This window comes from Pongo pygmaeus, chromosome 16 (genome assembly GCF_028885625.2).
Source record: "Pongo pygmaeus isolate AG05252 chromosome 16, NHGRI_mPonPyg2-v2.0_pri, whole genome shotgun sequence".
Classification (NCBI taxonomy): domain Eukaryota; kingdom Metazoa; phylum Chordata; class Mammalia; order Primates; family Hominidae; genus Pongo; species Pongo pygmaeus.
The window spans coordinates 25,675,537-25,693,915 of NC_072389.2; the positions used below are offsets into that span (position 1 = coordinate 25,675,537).

The 18,379-nt window shown below is 44.7% G+C and overlaps 1 protein-coding gene across 3 annotated transcripts in view; it reads right to left on the reverse strand.

Annotated features, from left to right (window-relative positions):
- LOC129014678 (golgin subfamily A member 6-like protein 1) overlaps positions 1 to 18,379 on the reverse strand; it is a 112,158-nt gene that overhangs the window by 961 nt on the left and 92,818 nt on the right. Inside the window, exons 1-9 of one of the 3 annotated variants that reach the window (XM_063653213.1) lie at positions 7,283 to 7,751; positions 5,528 to 5,656; positions 4,701 to 4,730; positions 4,386 to 4,436; positions 4,204 to 4,297; positions 4,002 to 4,108; positions 2,572 to 2,630; positions 2,100 to 2,241; positions 247 to 1,404 (exon numbers count right to left, since the gene is read on the reverse strand). In XM_063653213.1, coding sequence (XP_063509283.1) covers positions 247 to 1,404; positions 2,100 to 2,241; positions 2,572 to 2,630; positions 4,002 to 4,108; positions 4,204 to 4,297; positions 4,386 to 4,436; positions 4,701 to 4,730; positions 5,528 to 5,656; positions 7,283 to 7,624 — 2,112 coding nt within the window. In that variant the 5' untranslated portion in view covers positions 7,625 to 7,751. Of the gene's footprint in view, positions 1 to 246; positions 1,408 to 2,099; positions 2,242 to 2,571; positions 2,631 to 4,001; positions 4,109 to 4,203; positions 4,298 to 4,385; positions 4,437 to 4,700; positions 4,731 to 5,527; positions 5,657 to 7,282 lie in introns of those variants that run through there. The other 2 variants (XM_063653211.1, XM_063653212.1) reach the window with 2 other exon arrangements.

The following is an 18,379-nucleotide window of genomic DNA, read 5'->3' on the forward strand; positions in this document are numbered from 1 at the left end:
TGCCTCCCTTGCCTAGAGGCCCATGCCTCCCTCCCCAGCCTCAAATCTCACACCCTTCTTCCCACCATTTAAACTGTAGGCCACAGACTGGTGGAAAAGCAGAGGGAGCCAACCACCATCTGCTAAGTTGTGGTGAGGTCGTTCTGTATGATCTCGAGGGTTTCCACGCACCTTCGTCTGCTCCCCCCAGAGCTCGGCCTTCCGCCCCAGCTCCCCCAGCCTCTCCTCCAGCTCCTGCAGCCTCACCTCCAGTTCCTGCATCTTCTCCTCCTGGTGCCGCAGCCTCACTTCCTGCTCCCACATCTTCTCCTCCTGCCTCCGCATCTTCTCCTCCTGTTCCTGCATCTTCTCTTCCTGTTCCTGCATCATCTCCTCCTGCTCATGTATCTTCTCCTCCTGCTCCCGCATCATATCTTTCTGCTTCCGCACCTTCTCCTCCTGCCTCCACATCTTCTCCTCCTGCTCCCGTATCTTTTCCTCCTGCTCACGCATCTTCTCCTTCTGCCTCCACATCTTCTCCTGCTCCCGTATCTTCTCCTCCTGCCTCCATATCTTCTCCTCCTGCTCCTGCCTCTTCTCCTCCTCCCGTATCTTCTCCTGCTCGTGCATCTTCTCCTCCTGCCTCCACATCTTCTCCTCCTGCTTGTGCATCTTCTCCTCCTGCTCCCGTATCTTCTCCTCCTGCCTCCCCATCTTCTCCTCCTGCTCCCATATCTTCTCCTCCTGCCTCCCCATCTTCTTCTCCTGCTCCCGTATCTTCTCCTCCTGCCTCCACATCTTCTCCTCCTGCTCCCGTATCTTCTCCTCCTGCTGGTGCATCTTCTCCTTCTGCCTCCACATCTCCTCCTGCTCCCGTATCTTCTCCTCCTGCCTCCACATCTTCTCCTCCTGCTCCTGCCTCTTCTCCTCCTCCCGTATCTTCTCCTGCTCATGCATCTTCTCCTCCTGCCTCCACATCTTCTCCTCCTGCTCCCGTATCTTCTCCTCCTGCTTGTGTATCTTCTCCTCCTGCCTCCACATCTTCTCCTCCTGCTCCAGCCTCTTCTCCTGCTCACGTATCTTCTCCTGCTCCTGCCTCTTCTCCTCCTCCTCCCGTATCTTTTCCTGCTCGTGTATCTTCTCCTCCAGCTCCCGTATCTTCTCCTCCTTCTCTCGCATCATCTCCTCCTGCCTCTGCATCTTCTCCTCCTGCTCCCGTATCTTCTCCTCCTGCTCTTGTATCTTCTCCTCCCGCTCCCGTATCTTCTCCTCCCTCTCCCGTATCTTCTCCTCCTGGCTCCACATCTTCTCCTCCTGTTGCTGGTTCAGGCGGTTCCACAACTCGTTCTCTTCCACCTGGGCTTGGAGCTTTGCTGACACACTCTGCAGCTCCTTACCCAGGTGGTCAGCCTCCGCCTGCAGCTGCTGCTGGAATAGTGAAAGTGTTGGTTTGAACCTCAGAAGGAAACAGACTCATGAGCTAGCCATATAAATGTAATCTATAGGACAGGCACGGGGGCTCACGCCTGTAATCCCAGCAGTTTGGGAGGCCGAGGTGGGCGGATCACGAGGTCAGGAGATGGAGACCATCCTGGTTAACATGGTGAAACACCGTCTCTACTAAAAATACAAAAAATTAGCCGGGTGTGGTGGCAGGCACCTGTAGTCCCAGCTACTTGGGAGGCTGAGGCAGGAGAATGGCGTGAACCCGGGGGACGGAGCTTGCAGTGAGCCAAGATTGCACCACTGCACTCTGGCCTGGGCGAAAGAGTGAGACTCCAACTCAAAATAAATAAATAAATAAATAAATAAATAAATAAATAAATAAATAAATGTAATCTATAAAATAATGGTTTTCATCCAGTATCCTTTAAAAAAATATTTTAAGCACTAACTCTGAGATTCTGATTCCCCAGGCAGGGCCCCAATTTGTACATTTTTAGCACACTCTAGAGGATTCTATGGTGGAACCAGAACAGGGACCCAAATTTTCCAGCTCTTGGCTGGAGCCTCCCCATACCCTGCATGATCCCTAGACCACCTGGCTGGGGCTGGTCCCACCCCCCCCCCGGTCCCAGCTGGGTGGGGCTCCCACAACCCCCAGGGCTGCAGCCGCTCACCTGTGGCAGCAGGAGCTTGGCCCTCTCCAGCTTTCTTTTTAGCTCCTTTACGTTGAGCTGGATCTCACACTTTTCAGATTCTATAAGTCGAAGTTTTTCTTGTAGTTCGGCATTTTTCTCCTTCAGCTCCTCATCGGTTATGCTATGGCCAGAGGCAGTAGAGAAAGGAATGAACGAAGAACAGAAAGGACCGCTTTGGTGATCAACCCTCTACCCTCACCCCACAACCACAGAACCGTGGCATTGGTAGGGACCCCAGGAATTAAAAGTCCCAGGTGGCAGGCCAGAGAGAAGACATGAGTTGCCTGAGGCTACCCCATGAGTCAGTGGCACAGCCTGAACTAGAGCTTCCCTGTGCACCCATGAAAACCTGTAGGAGCCTCTCCCCATGCTCACCTGTACCCCCCACCTCCCAGCACACCACCCACGCTAAGGGCCCCCAGACCTCCCATTCCACCTTCCCCCATCCTACGTGTTCCTGTACAGTTCCAGACTCAGGGTGTCCCTCTCCTTTGTTAACTCCTCGATGTACTGCAAATAGAGAAAGGTTAAGTCAAGACAGAGCAGGCAGAGGAGTAGCTGGATGACCAGGAACAACAGCTACTGTGACTACTCCACAGTAACACTCCCTCACTCTCAATCACACCTGACATGTTCTCAAGGCATTTCCAAGCCCATGGTCTCATTTGTTTTTCGTTTGTTTGTTTGTTTGTTTGTTTTGGCAGAGTTTCATTCTTGCTACCCTGACTGGAGTGCAATGGCGTAATCTCGGCTCACCACAACCTCCGCCTCCTGGGTCCAAGTGATTCTCCTGCCTCAGCTTCCCGAGTAGGTGGGATTACAGGCGTGTGCCACCACACCCGGCTAATTTTGTATTTTTAGTAGAGATGGAGTTTCTTCATGTTGGTCAGTCTAGTCTTGAACTCCTGACCTCAGGTGACCCACCCACCTCGGCCTCCCAAAGTGCTGGCATTACAGGCATGAGTGAGAGCACCCGGCCCTCATTTGTTTTTCAAAGAACTCAGTGAAGGTGGAAGGGACAGGGAAAGAGACTGAATTTAGGGCTGGCTAACAGGGGCCCAGAGAGATCAGATAATATTGCTATTGTTATTATTCTTATTACTACCACTGTTGGAACCTTTATTGAGTGCTTCACCAGGCACTATGCTAATAATCCTATTTAATCCTCATAACCTCCATAGGAGATGGTTACCATTATTATCTCTATTGTGTAGATGAAAAACATGTGGTATTAAAGGTTAAGTGCTGCCTAAGATCACCTACAGCTGGGATTTCAACACCCAGGTATATCTGATTCTCTAAGCCCATTCTTTCGCTGGAGGTAGGGGCACAGTTAAGAAGGAGGAAATTAATCCTTTGTTGAATTTTTGAAAGGATGATATGTTCGCATAGTCCAAAACTCAGAAAGTCCAGAAGGGAAATATCTCCCCCCCACACTGTGCCTCTATCCTGAGTTTTTTTTATGAATCCTTACAAACATGTTTTATGTATATTACCATAATACATACACACACACACATATATACCTGCTCCCTCTCTTCACACAAATAATAACATACTCAAGATACTCTTCTGCACCTTTATGGTACAAGTACCCTAACCGCCACTTAGGACTTGGCCAAGGCCACAGCCAAGGATGGGCAGGGCGGGCACTTGGCCTCTGAGCTCTATGTCCAGTGCTCGCTCCCCACAGTGCTCCCCAACTCATCCGCAGCAGCCCACTCAGCCCCAGTCTGCCTCTAACAACCACACACAAAAGCAGCAAGAAATGGCAATGCTGCCTTCTGGGCAGGACACTCCATCCTACAGAAGGGAACTTTAGGCTCACTCCTCCATCTGCGAAGCTGGGCTCCCAGGGTATGGGGCAGTGGTTGGACTCACCTTATCCGCCTTCTCCTTCTGTGTAGTGACGGCAGAGAGAGCCTGCTCTAACTCTCCTGCAAACTTCCATGAATCATGCAGGCGGCCGATCAGATCCCTGGCCTCTCCTGGAATGAGAGACATTCAGATGTGGCCCAAAGGACTCCCCCTAAAGGCCTGTCAAAGTGCCAGGTTCAAGGATGACGGGGTGCCAGATTCCCACCTTCCAACTGCTTGACAGCTTGCTGGCTGTAATAGAGTGCCGTCTGAAGCTCGGTTTTCTGACATGTAAGGATTCGTATGGTATGAACCTGGGCCTTTGGGAGAAAAGACAAGCAAATGCTGAAAGAGAAGCAAAGAAACATTCCCCAGAGGACAGGAGGGAACTTCACACCCTCCACTCACCTCTAGCTCCCTCCTTAGAGCTTCCTGATGTTGGTGGTTTGCCTTCTTTTCCTATAGAAAGAGGAAGACAGAGCTCTTGCTAGGAGGAGGCAGAGATGGCACAGCAAGAGACATGCCCCCAGAATGGCACCACTGCCCCAGGACAGGCCCACCCATGGGACCAGTTTATCAGGGACCCTGTGGGGATGGGGTGGAATAAGGGGGGTGAGCCTTCTTCCCCAGGCTAGGAGTGGGGGAGATGAGACTGGGGCCTCTACATCTGAGTGCCCCCAAACCCAGCGGTCATGTCGTGAGCAAACAAAGAAATCGCGTTACTTCTTCCAGCTGAGCTCGGTTCTGTTGTTTCTGTGGGGAGAGTCAAAGGATGGTGACTGAGGGTGGCCCCCTTGACTCTATTCCCCAGGCCAGGAAGCGGTAGGCAGGGGTCAGGAATGGATTTAAAAGGCACAGTTCTCAGACCCAGTGGGAACACAAACTGGTAAACTCTCCTCAACTCCCAAAGAAGAAGGATTTGGGTCTTTGTTGGTTTTTGCCCACAGCCATGGAACTCAAAGTCTGAAACTAGATTCTCTTGAAAAGACAGTAACAGAAACCTTCAGAGATGGAGTGTGAGAAAAGCCCACCCTTCTGCCAGCTTGTGATTTAGAAAGGTGCATTCATTCAGCAAACGTTGAGCACATATGGGCCAGGGACCGTTCCTCACAGCGGGGATAGAGGTCAGAAAAGGCAGACAGGAGTCCTTGGCCCTGAGGTTTCCATTCTAGTGGGCCTTTAACTGTCAGGCTCTCAGAGCTAACAGAAACCTCTGATACTCTCTAACTCTACCTCAGGAAATGCATGCCCAAGAAGGAGAGTTTACAGCAGGCCCTGGACTAGGGATTAACATAAAAACACAATGACAAATCTCATTTAAACTTCACAAATACAAGTAAAACAATACCACTCCTGTTTTACAGATGTGAAAAGAGAGGGCCAAAGAGCTCAAGCTATTTGCCCTAAATCATATCCCTAGGAGATGGAGAGGTAGGATTCAAACCCAGAACTCTTAACCAGTACCTGGCAGTTCTTCCACAATCTTAACAATTACCCTCTACCACCCCTTGGGCCCTCTGTCCCCAGGAGCCTGGCCAGCCAAAACTCACATCCTCAGGTGAGTGGCAACCATCAGAAGTGGTTGACTCAGGGTTAGTGCCATTATTTATTTTCTTCTTTTTGGCGTCGCTTGCTCCTGCACCAACACTAGGGTTGGTCTGGGCATGATGGTCTCTCAACTGTGGAAAGGAAGAGCAGTGATACTCATGAGAACTACAAGCTCCTACAGTCACATCCTGCTTTACAGTTTATATTAAATACTCTTATAGACCATCTGATTTAATGCCACCAACTGTAGGAAATGTTGTCACAATCACTTAGTGACTGAGAGAGATTGATACCATGGCTGAAAAAAAAGGCAGTAATGGAACTTAAACTCAGTTTTCTGACTCTGAGCTCTGGGATTTTGCCACAAATCAGCAGCTGCCAGGGACCAAAACCAGAGACAGAGGTAGAAAAGCAAATATTAAGTAGGCAGGAACTGTACACCCTCACACGTCTTTTAGTGTTAAGAAGTACACCAGTACCTCTCAAACCTTTACATCAATGTATCCTCATGGCAGAAGGCAGCCTTTCTGTTAAATCCAGGAATTTAGCAGAAAGAGGACAACCCAAGCCTCATTTCAGAGAGAAGTCTTGTATACTCTTATAAATCTATGTGACTTTCATCCCTAAGTACATTAATGTTTCATCTCTCAATAGAATCAAGGGAAACTGATGCTTCAGAAAGATGCCCCATATTTATCCTGTGGCACTCAAAGTACCCCAGGTTGAGATGAGATGAGGAAGACTCAAGCTGTCAAGTCCAGTTTCCCAAGATCTGTTCCACAGAAGATAAGCAGATCTCACTCCAGAAACCAGTGACTGAGGGGCACTCTGGTCCCAGAACGATGGAGAATTCAAATCTGAGGTGCAGAACTCAGAAAAAATGTTAGTCTCTCTGGAGAGTAGAAGCCTGGGAGAAAACCCAACCCAACCCGTTCTCCCATTGCCACCCAGAGACACTGTCAACATGTGGAGCTCATGGGGGAGGTGTAGGCTTTTCACACTGTCAACGTCTGTGGTAAGGAAGTCAGGCAGCCTGAAACCTCTCTCTTCTAGGTCCCACAGTCCCCATTCCCCTTCCAGCTGGAAACCTGTGCTGCAACCAGAGGAAACAGAAGTGGGCAAGAACACTTAGGGGACTGGGTACTAAGAGCAAAGGCCGGTCTTGTGGTAGTAATGACAGTTTGTAGAGGGACTGTGACATCACTACATTCCACTCCTCGGTGGAGTGGCGGGGGTGGGGGGGACACATGAGTGCAATGCCCAAGTTGCCGCTTTGAGACTGGGGAGGGGGGTCACAAAATTGGGACCCATGTCCTTGGAGACGTGACCCCAAAGAGCCCTGGGAGGTCAGGCTTGGGGCGGCAGGAGGTGAGGGCCAAGTAAGGAGCAAGGAGCCCCAGGAGTCACATCCCCAAAGTCACCCTGTGGCAACTGGTGAGGGCAGGTTCTGGGGCACCCAGGTCCTTGGAGATGTGAGCCCAAAGAGCCCAGGGAGGTCGGGTTTGGGGTAGCAGGAGGTAAGGGCAGAGTATGGAGTTGGAAGCCCCGGGAGTCACCTGCTCAAAGTCACCCTGGGGTGCCGGGCAGGGCAGGGGCAGGACTCATGTGGGGGTTGGGCTGACTGACAAGATTTTGGTGTGGGGATCCCAGAGGTACTGGGGGGGCCCAGCCCGGTGTGCCTCAGGAGTGGCACAGACTGGCAGCAGTTCAGCTGTCAGAGGGGGCCTCAACTTGGGTTGGGGTGCTGGTGCGTTTACCTTTTCCTTGGCCTCGGCCAATTTGTTCTGTCGGGTTTCTTTGTACATCGTGGGTTGGGTAGGGAGGTGGGGTTGGGTAGGGAGGTGGGGTTGGGTAGGGGGGCGGGGATGGGTAGGGAGGTGGGGGTGGGTAGTTAGGTGGGGGTGTGTAGGGAGGTGGGGGTGCGAAGGGAGGTGGGGGTGGGTAGGGAGGTGGGGGTGTGTAGGGAGGTGGGGGTGTGTAGTGAGGTGGGGGTGTGTAGGGAGGTGGGGATGGGTAGGGAGGTGGGGGTGGGTAGGGAGGTGGGGATGGGTAGGGAGGTGGGGATTGTCAGGGATGTGGGGTTGGGGCCACATCAGCATGATCCAGGTGAGGACAACTATACACCTCCAGTCACCTCTACGTCGCTGTGTGACTGAGCCAGAGGAGGCGTAACCAGGGCTGCACTAGAATGCAGAATAGGGGCGTGGCCTCAATGCTTGAAGCCCATTGGCCAATGAGAAAGATGAAAGGAAAAAGAGGTGTGGCCAGACAGCAGCGTGTCATGAAGGACCTGTGTTGTCACAAGGAAAGCTGCCCTTGCAACTGCTGTCCCCGCCCACTCCAGGAGAGGGGCGGGGCTGGCTTTCACTTGAAAAACTTTAAAACTTTATTACCTCAATTGAGGTACAAATCCTATTAAAATGGAAATTTTATAGTGTGCTTGATGATTGATAAAGCAGACTTTAGTATCCAACATTCCAATAAGATAAAGTAATCACAATGTTTTCTCTTTTTCAGAAAAACTTTCTCTTATTCTCCTACATTAGTGTTAAGTTTTAAAAAAAAAAAAAACAAGAAACATGTCTAATATCTTTAAAAACACAAAGCTTTTGAGCCAGGCGTGATGGCTCATGCCTGTAATCCCAGCACTTTGGGAGGCTGGGGTGGGTGGATCACCCGAATTCAGGAGTTCAAGACCAGACTTGCCAACATGATGAAACCCTGTCTCTACTAAAAATACAAAAGTAGCTGGGCATGGTGGCAGGTGCCTGTAATGCCAGCTACTTGGGAGGCTGAGGCAGGAGAATCCCTTGAACCTGTGAGGCAGAGGTTGCAGTGAGCCAAAATCATGCCACTGCACTTCAGCCTGGGTTACAGAATGAGACTCTGTCTCTAAATATATACATACACACACACACACACACACACACACACAGCTTTCTGTTTAATAAGCACTCAAAGTTCTTTACAGGGTTAAAGCAAATACAGGACCCTTCTAATGTAAGGCTAAATGGTAAGTGATGGGGCAGAGAAAAAGGACATAAATAACTCCCACTCTCATGAGGTTAATCACTAAATCCTATTTTTCTAGAATCACCTGGCCTCTAAGCCCTGAAAATGAAACTGAATTTCTCACTAGATACTTGGCTATGGCTTGCAATCATGAAAACCAAGAATTGTGTTATGTCACTGTGTATTACTTGTTACCTGGGATCAAGGGTTGACTTTTTCATGATTTGCTCCATTACCTGTGTGCTTCTTATCTCAGACCAAACTAAGCTTTTTTATAGAGTTCTACAATTTACAGTTAGTATGTAAGAGTGGCTCTCAAACATATAGTCTCTGGACCAGGAGCACCTGGGAACTTCTTATAAATGTAAATTCTCAGGCCCCACCCTAGACCTGATGAATCAGAAACTCTGGAGTAGGGCCCAGCAATCCGTGCTGCAATAAGCTGTCCAGGTGTTCAGGAACCTCTGCCATACAGCAGGTAGAAAAATGTGTTTCCTTCTATAGGTCCAAAGCCAGGGATACTATATGTTCTGTCTCGATATGAAACAATGACATGCAATTAAAAGACATATATCTCCTTCCTATTTCCACCCTCCAGCCAGTGTGTTTTATTTTTATGAGTTCAATAAGAAAACGTGTGGCAATCAGAGATTTCATCTAAAAAATATATTTACAGGTATCAGTTCTCATCCAGCCTGATCTCATCCAATATCATTTCTATCCTCTTACATCTAAAGTTTTAGAAAAGGATCTTCACAATATAAGACTCTGGCGCACTGGGAATTCTATGATAAAAGACAACGTAGATCTGAATGTCCAAACTTACTAGAGAAGAAAAGTGGAGTCACTGGCTATATTTTCAAATTGCATTCAACAGGAAATTAAAGTTTTGAATTTTTTTCACCTTCATCCTTCCAAGTTAATAGAATTAAACCAGAATACTCCATTCTTCCACAGCCTGTAGCCAGGCATACCTTTACTGTGTTACTTCTTGCTTTTCAATGGATATAAAGCAAAGTCCTGGTAGGCACATTTTGTATACTTGCAAAGGTGCAAAACTAAACAGTTCCCTCTATTCAACATTAAAACAAAAGTCCTGTAAACCTCAGATGGTGAGTGTAATACTTCAGCACTAGCACGAAAGCCTCAAATATAAAAAGATACCAAGAATCTCACTAGCAAACACAAGTAAGCTCTTGGCCGGGAGCAGTAGTTCACGCCTCTACTCCCAGCATATTGGCAAGCCAAGGTGGGGTAAGTCAGGAGTTCAAGACCAGCCTGGGCAGCATAGTGAATTCATATCTCTACAAAGGAAATTTAAAAATTAGCTGGGCTTGGTGGCACACACCTGTAGTCCTAGAGCTACTTGGGAGGCTGAGGTGGGAAAATCACTTGAGCCCAGAAGTTTGAGGCTGCAGTAGCTATGATCATGCTACTGCACTCCAGTTAGGGTGACAGAGCAAGATCTAGTTATTACATTCTGTCCTGCTCCTGTTTCCACTGAAATCACTAAGTTAAAATGTGTTCATCCAGCAGGATAAAAATTAAGTGAAATTTGACTTTGGTGCTTTGCTAGCAAAAAATAAATAAATAAAGTGAAATGACAAATTACTTACTGGGAGAAGGTCTTTGTAACCTCAATGACAGATTAAAGGTTTGTATCCTTAGCCTATAAAGAAATCTTTAAAATTACTCAGAAAAAAAAATGAATGATTTCCAGCAGAAAATGGACAATGGAGAAACCGGCACCTCCCACAAGAATAAAGATGGCCAGTAAGCAAATGAAAAAGATTCCAAAGCGCTAGAAATCAAAGAAAGGTAATGAAAACAATGAGATTTTCTGCTTAAAGACCAGTGAAGATGACAAATGGAAGGGGGAACCTGGAGCTCTGTCCCTGCTGGTGGGAGTCTAAACCCAACCAATTTTCCTATAGGATGATTTCAACATTTCTTTTAAAAATCCTAAAACTGTTTTATACTATTTTCCTCTAGAAATTCTACTTCTATGAATTCAGTGTAAAAATCCTCACTTGAGTCCATTAAAATATATATACCAGGAAATTCACCTCTGGGGTGGCGATAATTCACTTACCTTACACCCAGCGATTAAAAGTGATGATGCCAGGATATATTTCTCCCATAGAAACGTGCTTAAAATATAGTAAGTGACAAAAGACCATGTACTATTATTCTACTTTTTAAAATGTTTATAGCATAAAAATTGTGAAAAGCAACAAATCGGAATGTTTTGAGTGGCAAAATTAAAGATTTTTCTTTATATTTTGTCATCCAAATTATTACAAAAACAATGTGATTTCCTTTATAATCATGGAGAAGTGTTATTTTCATTTATTTATATTTACATTTCTTTTCTTTTTCTTCTTTTTTCTCCTGTATGTATCCCATGTAGGCTACAGAGCTTAAATCCCTGCCTCTTGAGAGAAATCAGCCCATTTTCGGGACATGCAGTACACAAAGCTGCCCCATCTTCCCTTTATTTTTATTTTTATCTTATTTATTTATTTTGAGATGGAGTCTCACTCTGTTGCCCAGGTTGGAGTGCAGTGGCGCATCTCAGCTCACTGCAACCTCCATATCCCAAGTTCAAGCGATTCCCCTGCCTCAGCCTCCCGAGTACCTGGGACTATAGGCATGCACCACCATGCCCAGCTAATTTTTGTATTTTTAGTAGAGAGGGAGTTTTACCATCTTGGACAGGCTGGTCTTGAACTCCTGACCTCAAGTGATCCATCTGCCTTGGCATCTCAAAGTGCTGGGATTACAGGCATGAGCCACTGTGTCTGGCCTGTCATATTATTTCTAAACTTTTGAGTGACATTTCAATTAAGTTAAATTTAATTCTTACTGACCTGATCTCTTATCCTCTGTTTAATGATATCTTCCAGTTGAAAGGTTTTTCCTCTGTAATCACAGGTGCAAAAGGAAATACAACATGTATTCATTAGGTGGATATCCACTAAACCACGGGTTCACGCATTGTATTCCTTAGACCCTCAGCATCAGCAACATGTGGGAACTTGTTAGACATGCAAATTCCTGGGCCAGCCCCACACCTCCTGAATCAGAAAGTGGGGAAGGACAGCTATCTGTGCTTTAATAAGCCTTGAGATGCTCCCTGAAGTTTGAAAACTACAGAACTAGAATACATATGGTAGTAAGTGCTCATACTTTATCCAAGGTACTAGGGACTCTTCCCCTCTTTTCCATTCTCTTTTCTGTAGAAATAAAATGAGAGCTCCTTTGGATTTAATGGGTATAAGAAAGAAGGCAATGAGATGACCAGGGTTTCAAGTTAGAGTTCAAAATTTAATCGGTGGACAGTGACAGGATGCAAGCCTTCTAAACAGATTACTGCCAGAAAGCTGATTATAATCCATACATTAGATATCATTAGTGTATTGAAGTTAAAATTTTTGGGTGGATTAATGGCATTGTGATTATATAGGAGAATGTCCTGGTTCTTAGACGATATCTGCAAAAGTACTTAACAGTGAAATGCTCTGATACTGCCAACTTACTTTGAAATCATTCAGGGGGAAGAAGGGCACATATACAATCTTCCATACGTGGAAGAGAGAAAACAAATATGACAAAACGTTAACTAGTGAATCCAGTTGAATAGCATACATATGTTCACTGCATGATTTTATCAACTTTTCTGTGTTTGCAAGTTTTTAAAATAAAAAAGTTGAGGGAAAGAAACATCACCCCAAATCTTTCTATGAAATGGGACCATAGAAAAAGCAGAGAAGTGAACACTCTGCAGAAGAGTGCACCACACCCATCCGGACAGCATGGTCAAAGCGCAGCTCTCCTCCAGGAGGCTCTTCTCTGGTCTCTTCTGTGTTGTCACTTCCCCCACACGCAGCCAAGGCTTTTTTCTAACAACTCTTTTTCTAAAGATGTAATTTTTATCATTCATCTAAGAAAGAGAAAAAAGAATTAGTATTCATTTAGAAAACAAAATTACACTTACATTTGTGAAAAAGCAAAAAATACTTTGAAAAATGGGGAAGCAAGAAACGTACTGTTCTACAATTCTGTTCTGTTCTTACCGTCTTTTTATTCTTCCAATGACTTCCTATTCCTGCTGCCTATGGTGGGGTGAGCTGCAAATGATTTCTTTTCCTCATTGGTTTAAAATGTCATGTTTATAATATACTACACTCCCCCAGAAGCATTTGGGTTTATTTCTGGGTTCTCTTCTATTCAAGTGATTTATCTGTTCACAAACCACTATCAATTCTGATTATTAGAGCATCCTAAAGTTAAGTAATTGTTGTTTTTGTTTTAGTTTTTGAGGTACAGTCTCTCACTCTGTCGCCCAGGCTGGAGTGCAGTGGTGTGATCTCTGCTCACTGCAAGCTCCATCTCCTGGGTTCATGCCATTCTCCTGCCTCAGCCTCCTGAGTAGCTGGGACTACAGGCACCCGCTACCACGCCTGGCTAATTTTTTGTATTTTTAGTAGAGATGGGGTTTCACCGTGTTAGCCAGGATGGTCTCGATCTCCTGACCTTGTGATCTGCCTGCCTCAGCCTCCCAAAGGGCTGGGATTACAGGCATGAGCCATCACGTCCGCCTAAGTAATTCTTTGATTAGAATATTAGTATTTGATGGAGGTTGACCCTTTTGACTCTAAACTCAAATTCTTATTATCTCTAACTTCTAAAAGACAACAATTATGACTTCAGTGTATAAATATCAGCTTTTTCAGCTATCCGACAGAATGCTCTTATTTTCCTAATGTCAATTCAGTTTATCCATTCAGTTTTCTCTCCAAACACTAATGTTTTCATTTTAGTATCCTTAATCATTTTTTTTTTTTTTTTTGAGACAGAGTCTCACTCTGTTGCCCAGGTTGGAGTACAGCTGCACAATCTCAGCTCATTGCAACATCTGCCTCCCAGGCTCAAGCAGTCTCTCACCTCAGACTCCCAAGTAGCTGGGACCACAGGCACATGTAACACACCCAGATAATTTTGTATTTTTTTTACAGAGATGAGGTCTCACTATGTTGCCCAGGCTGGTCTCAAACTCCTGAGCTCAAGTGCTGGGAGCTCCTGAACTCCCAAAGTGCTGTGATTGCAGGTGAGAACCACTGCTCCCAGCAGTTTTCCTAATCTCTTATCTTTATCTTTTGTAGCTGCACTGGCTTATTTGGTTATTAACTGTTAATGTTAATTAACAGCGGTAACAGTAATACTGGACATTTTGTCTTATTCCTGATCTTAAAGGGATGTTTTTAGAATTTCACCCATCATGCATGATGGCAGCTTTTGGATAGATGTATTTATAATCCACTAGGAGTAAAAAAAAAAATTAGAAATAAATATTGAATTTTATCAAAGGTCTTTCTAACACATATGGATGGAACCGTGTATTCTCTCCTTAACATCTTGCCAGCAGGAATCATACCAGATCTTCTAATAGTGATTCAAGAGAATAAGGATCATGTGGTTGTGTGGCATAATTTTCCCACTGTGCTACGTTTGCATCACTAGTCATGAATGAGAGAGTGTGTGTGTTTTAATGCTCTGTTTGTCAGGTACCTTTGTCAGGTTTGGGTTTTCATGCTCTAACAGTTTCAAAAGAAAAAAGTTTGAAAGTTCTACTTTATTATTTATATGTGGAAATTGCAATAAATTACTTGTGATTTACTGAAAACTTCACTTGAAGCTCTGATATAATTTCATAGCGAAACCAAACCTTTCTTTCTTTTTTGTGTGGGAGGGTGGGAGGAGAAGGATGGGAGGACACTACCTCATTGATACTTTATGTTTCTTTTTCTCCTTTAGAATTTATCTTCCAGGGACAATCTGACAATGATGAATTTAACTTAGATTCACAGATTTTAAAAATAATTCTTTTGATATTCTTGGTATTGTTTATTTGCTTATTCTCCAGCTCTGTTGCCCAGGCTGGAGTGCCATAGTCCAGTCATAGCTCAGTGTGGCCTTGAACTCCTGGACTCAAGTGATCATCCCCTATCAGCCCCTCGAGTGGCAGAGACTATAGGCTCACGCTACCACACCCAGCTAATTTTTTACATTTTTAGTGGAGATGGGGTTTCACCATGTTGTCCAGGCTGGTCTCGAACTCCTGGGCTCAAGCAATCCTCCCTCCTCAGCCTCCCAAAGTGCTGGAATTACAAGTGTGAGCTACTGTGCCTGGCATGATTCTCATTTTTATTATAATAAAATTTTAAGATTGGATAAATAATATAGCCCAATTATTGGAGCCGGACTACATCTACTAAAATTAAATGAAATTTCACTTGTCTGAAATCATGACATACTTTGGAAGATATCTTTTTCATGGTATTAATTAAAATTATGACTATTTGGAACTCATCAAAATCTGTGGAGCACCTTAAAGACGTAGGCGGCATCCTCCAGAGCAGTCAAAACAGTTACAAGAAGAGGTTCTCAGGACAGCTTTGTCAGGAGAGATATGCTATGCATATAAAGACATAAGGGAGACAGAAAAGAAACAATCATTTTACACACAGGCCCCAAGTTGAAAGCTATAGGCTGGGTAATGCGGGCACTGATTTTTGCAGATCACATGCTTTCCATATGGCAACTCTATATACTGTGCTTTTGCATTAGAGAGTAGCAGCAAGATTTTCAGTTTTCTGTTTGTTTGTTTGTTTGAAGACAGGATCTTGCTCCACCACCCAGGCTGGAGAGAGTGATGTGATCATAGCTCACTGCAGCACTGAACTCCTGGGCTGAAGTGATCCTCCTGCCTCAGCTACCTGAGTAGCTGGACTACAGGCATACACCACCGTGTCCCACTAATTTTTGTATTTTTTGTAGAGACAAGGTCTCACTATGTTGCCCAGGCTGGTCTTGAACTCCTGAGCTCAAGCGATCCTCCTGCTTCAGACTACCAAAATGCTAGGATTACAAGGTGTAAGCCACCACACCTGGCCAACATATTTGTTTTCAAAGGATGGTTACTAGTTACCACAAGAAAAATAGGGAAGGCTGGGGCACAGTGGCTCACACCTGTATCCTCAGCACTTTGGGAGGCCAAGGCAGGAGGATCACCTGAGGTCAGGAGTTCGAGACCAGCCTGGCCAACACGGTGAAACCCCTTGTCTTCTAAAAATACAAAAATTAGCCAGGCATGGTGGCATGCACCTCTAATCTCAGCTACTCAAGAGGCTGAAGGAGAATCACTTGAAATCAGGAGGCGGAGGCTGCAGTGAGCAAAGATCGTGCCATTGCACTCCAGCCTGGGTGATAGAGCAAGACTCCATCTCAAAAAAAAAAAAAAAAAAGAAAAATAGAGAAGATTTGTTAGTAGTCTGTGAGTTCCACAATCATGTCAAGCATATTAAAAATTCCTCAAATTCCTAACTACCTTTTCCTGTCTTTTTTGAAAAGAGGATTTATCTTCATCAGAATTTTTCTTTACATTTAAAACACCTGCATCTTCAGTTGCCTCATCATCCGGTGAAGCAAAGGTCACTCTTTTCAAGCTTTCTTTACCTTGTTTACTGTCTTCACTTTCTTCCAGGTCATCGTCTCCATCCCTGCACTACCAAAACTCTTACAAAAAGAAATATACTGCTTTCCATTAGAAAAACAAAAGGAAACATATTTTCCCTTAATAAAGTTCTTCTTTTATATGCCTAATGCCACCAAATGCTCAGAACTTCCAAAATCATTCAGGTATGGAGGAAGAGAAGGTATCATTTAAGTGACATGCTATGTAAGAAACAGAACAAAAAGTGTCCAATATATAGAAAATAAATTATTCATCAATCTATAATACAAACCTTCTATCTCACAAAAATAACAGGATATTTTGGGCACAAAACCAAATCAAAGTTCCTGGTAAGAAAGGTTTGATTGCTACTGCCAGTAATATTTTTCTTCATTAAATGATCTCTAATGTCCCTTTAAATCCAGACTTTCCTCTGGCTATCTTGAGAATATCTGATAGGAGAGAATCTAACTTCTTAAAACAAACATATGTGAAAACCACAAGTACCAATACATGATTGGGCAATTCCAGCTCACAATGTAAAGGATGGTTCAAAATACATTTCAGAAATGCTTAGTTCTTCTGCTGCTTCTTCAGCAATTTCATCATCTTGTTTGAACCAGATCATCATCGTGATCACTTGCTATATCTTCATCACTTTCAACTGGATCAAAAAAATCTTTGTACTTCATATTTCTGGAACTTTTATCTGACAAAAATAAAAAGTTTTTAAAACTATTAACTAGGAATAGAAAAATACATCATTAACACATGCACATATATTTGTGTGTGTATACTGTATGTCTACATTACTTTCTAACTTAATAACACTACAAACCAAAAATAGTTATTAGGTGAAATTGGCAACTAAAAACATTACCATAAAACTGTTATAAGAACAACTGGAACACAAACTGAATGGAAGTACAGATTCATTTATAACTGATAAGATAGAGCACAACATTTCTTAGCTTCAAATCTTCTAACCACAATTACATCTCTCCTAGAAAAACAGAACAAAAGCTAATTTGAGGAGGAGGAAAGTGCTCTCTCCTCTCTCAAAACTTTACCTGAAGTTTTTTACTTCCAAACAGTCCCCCTTCATCTTCATCAGAATCAGTATCTTCAGAAAAATCAGTATCTGCCACCTCACCATCATCTTTTCGTTCCTCTTCTTTTTCTCTGTTTTCTAAACAGGCCTCCATTTCAGAGAGTTGGAAGAATTTCTCATCTACTATGGACTTTTCTCTTGGTTTTCCATGTCCTTTGCTTTGCACCTTGCTCTGCTGTTCCAATTTGTTGATATCAAAGTCAAGATCAGAATCCTCATCACTGAGAACTGGGCTTTTCCTCAGATCGAATTTGCTTGAGTTTTTTGTTTTGTTTGGTTTTTTCGAGACAGAGTCTTGCTCTGTCACTCAGGCTGGAGTGCAGTGGCGTGATCTCGGCTCACTGTAAGCTCTGCCTCCTGGGTTCACGCCATTCTCCTGTCTCAGCCTCCCAATTAGCTGCGACTACAGGTGCCCACCACCACGCCAGGCTAAATTTTTTTTTGTATTTTTAGTAAAGATGGGGTTTCACCATGTTAGCCAGGATGGTCTCGATCTCCTGACCTCATGATCCACCCGACTCAGCCTCCCAAAGTGCTGGGATTACAGGTGTGAGCCACTGCACCTGGCCTCAGTGTCACCTTCTTTAACATGTAAGGGCATAAATAAATGTGAATGCCTAATCCAAATTCATTCCTCTCCAAAAAGCATCCAACTCTGGCCGGGCGTTGTGGCTCATGCCTGTAATCCCAGTACTTTGGAAGGCCGAGGCGGGCAGATCATCTGAGGTAAGGAGTTCGAGACCAGCCTGACCAACATGGTGAAACCCCATCTCTACTAAAAATAAAAAATTAGCCAGGCGTGGTGGTGTGTCTGTAATCCCAGCTACTCAGGAGGCTGAGGAAGGAGAATCACTTGAACCCAGCAGGCAGAGGTTGCAGTGAGCCTAGATCGCACCATTGCACTGCAGCCTGGGCAACAGAGCAAAACTCCATCTCAAAAAGAAAAAGCATCCAACTCTCTGAAAGTTGGTTTTGAAGGAGGCTTCTCTCCTACTCATACCCAGGCCCTGCCCCTGAGGACCCCTCATCCCTAAAAGGTGAGGCGTCCAATCATCTGGGAGGAAAAACAGCTTCAATTGCTGCCCAGCCCTACAACCCAGTTCTTTTGTTAACTCTTTGTTCTGTGATCTTTGTCACTCCATCTCTTTAAAAGCTGTGTGCTGTGGGTTTTTTTTTCTTTGTTTTTATTTTTGTTTTTGTTTATGGCAGGGTCTC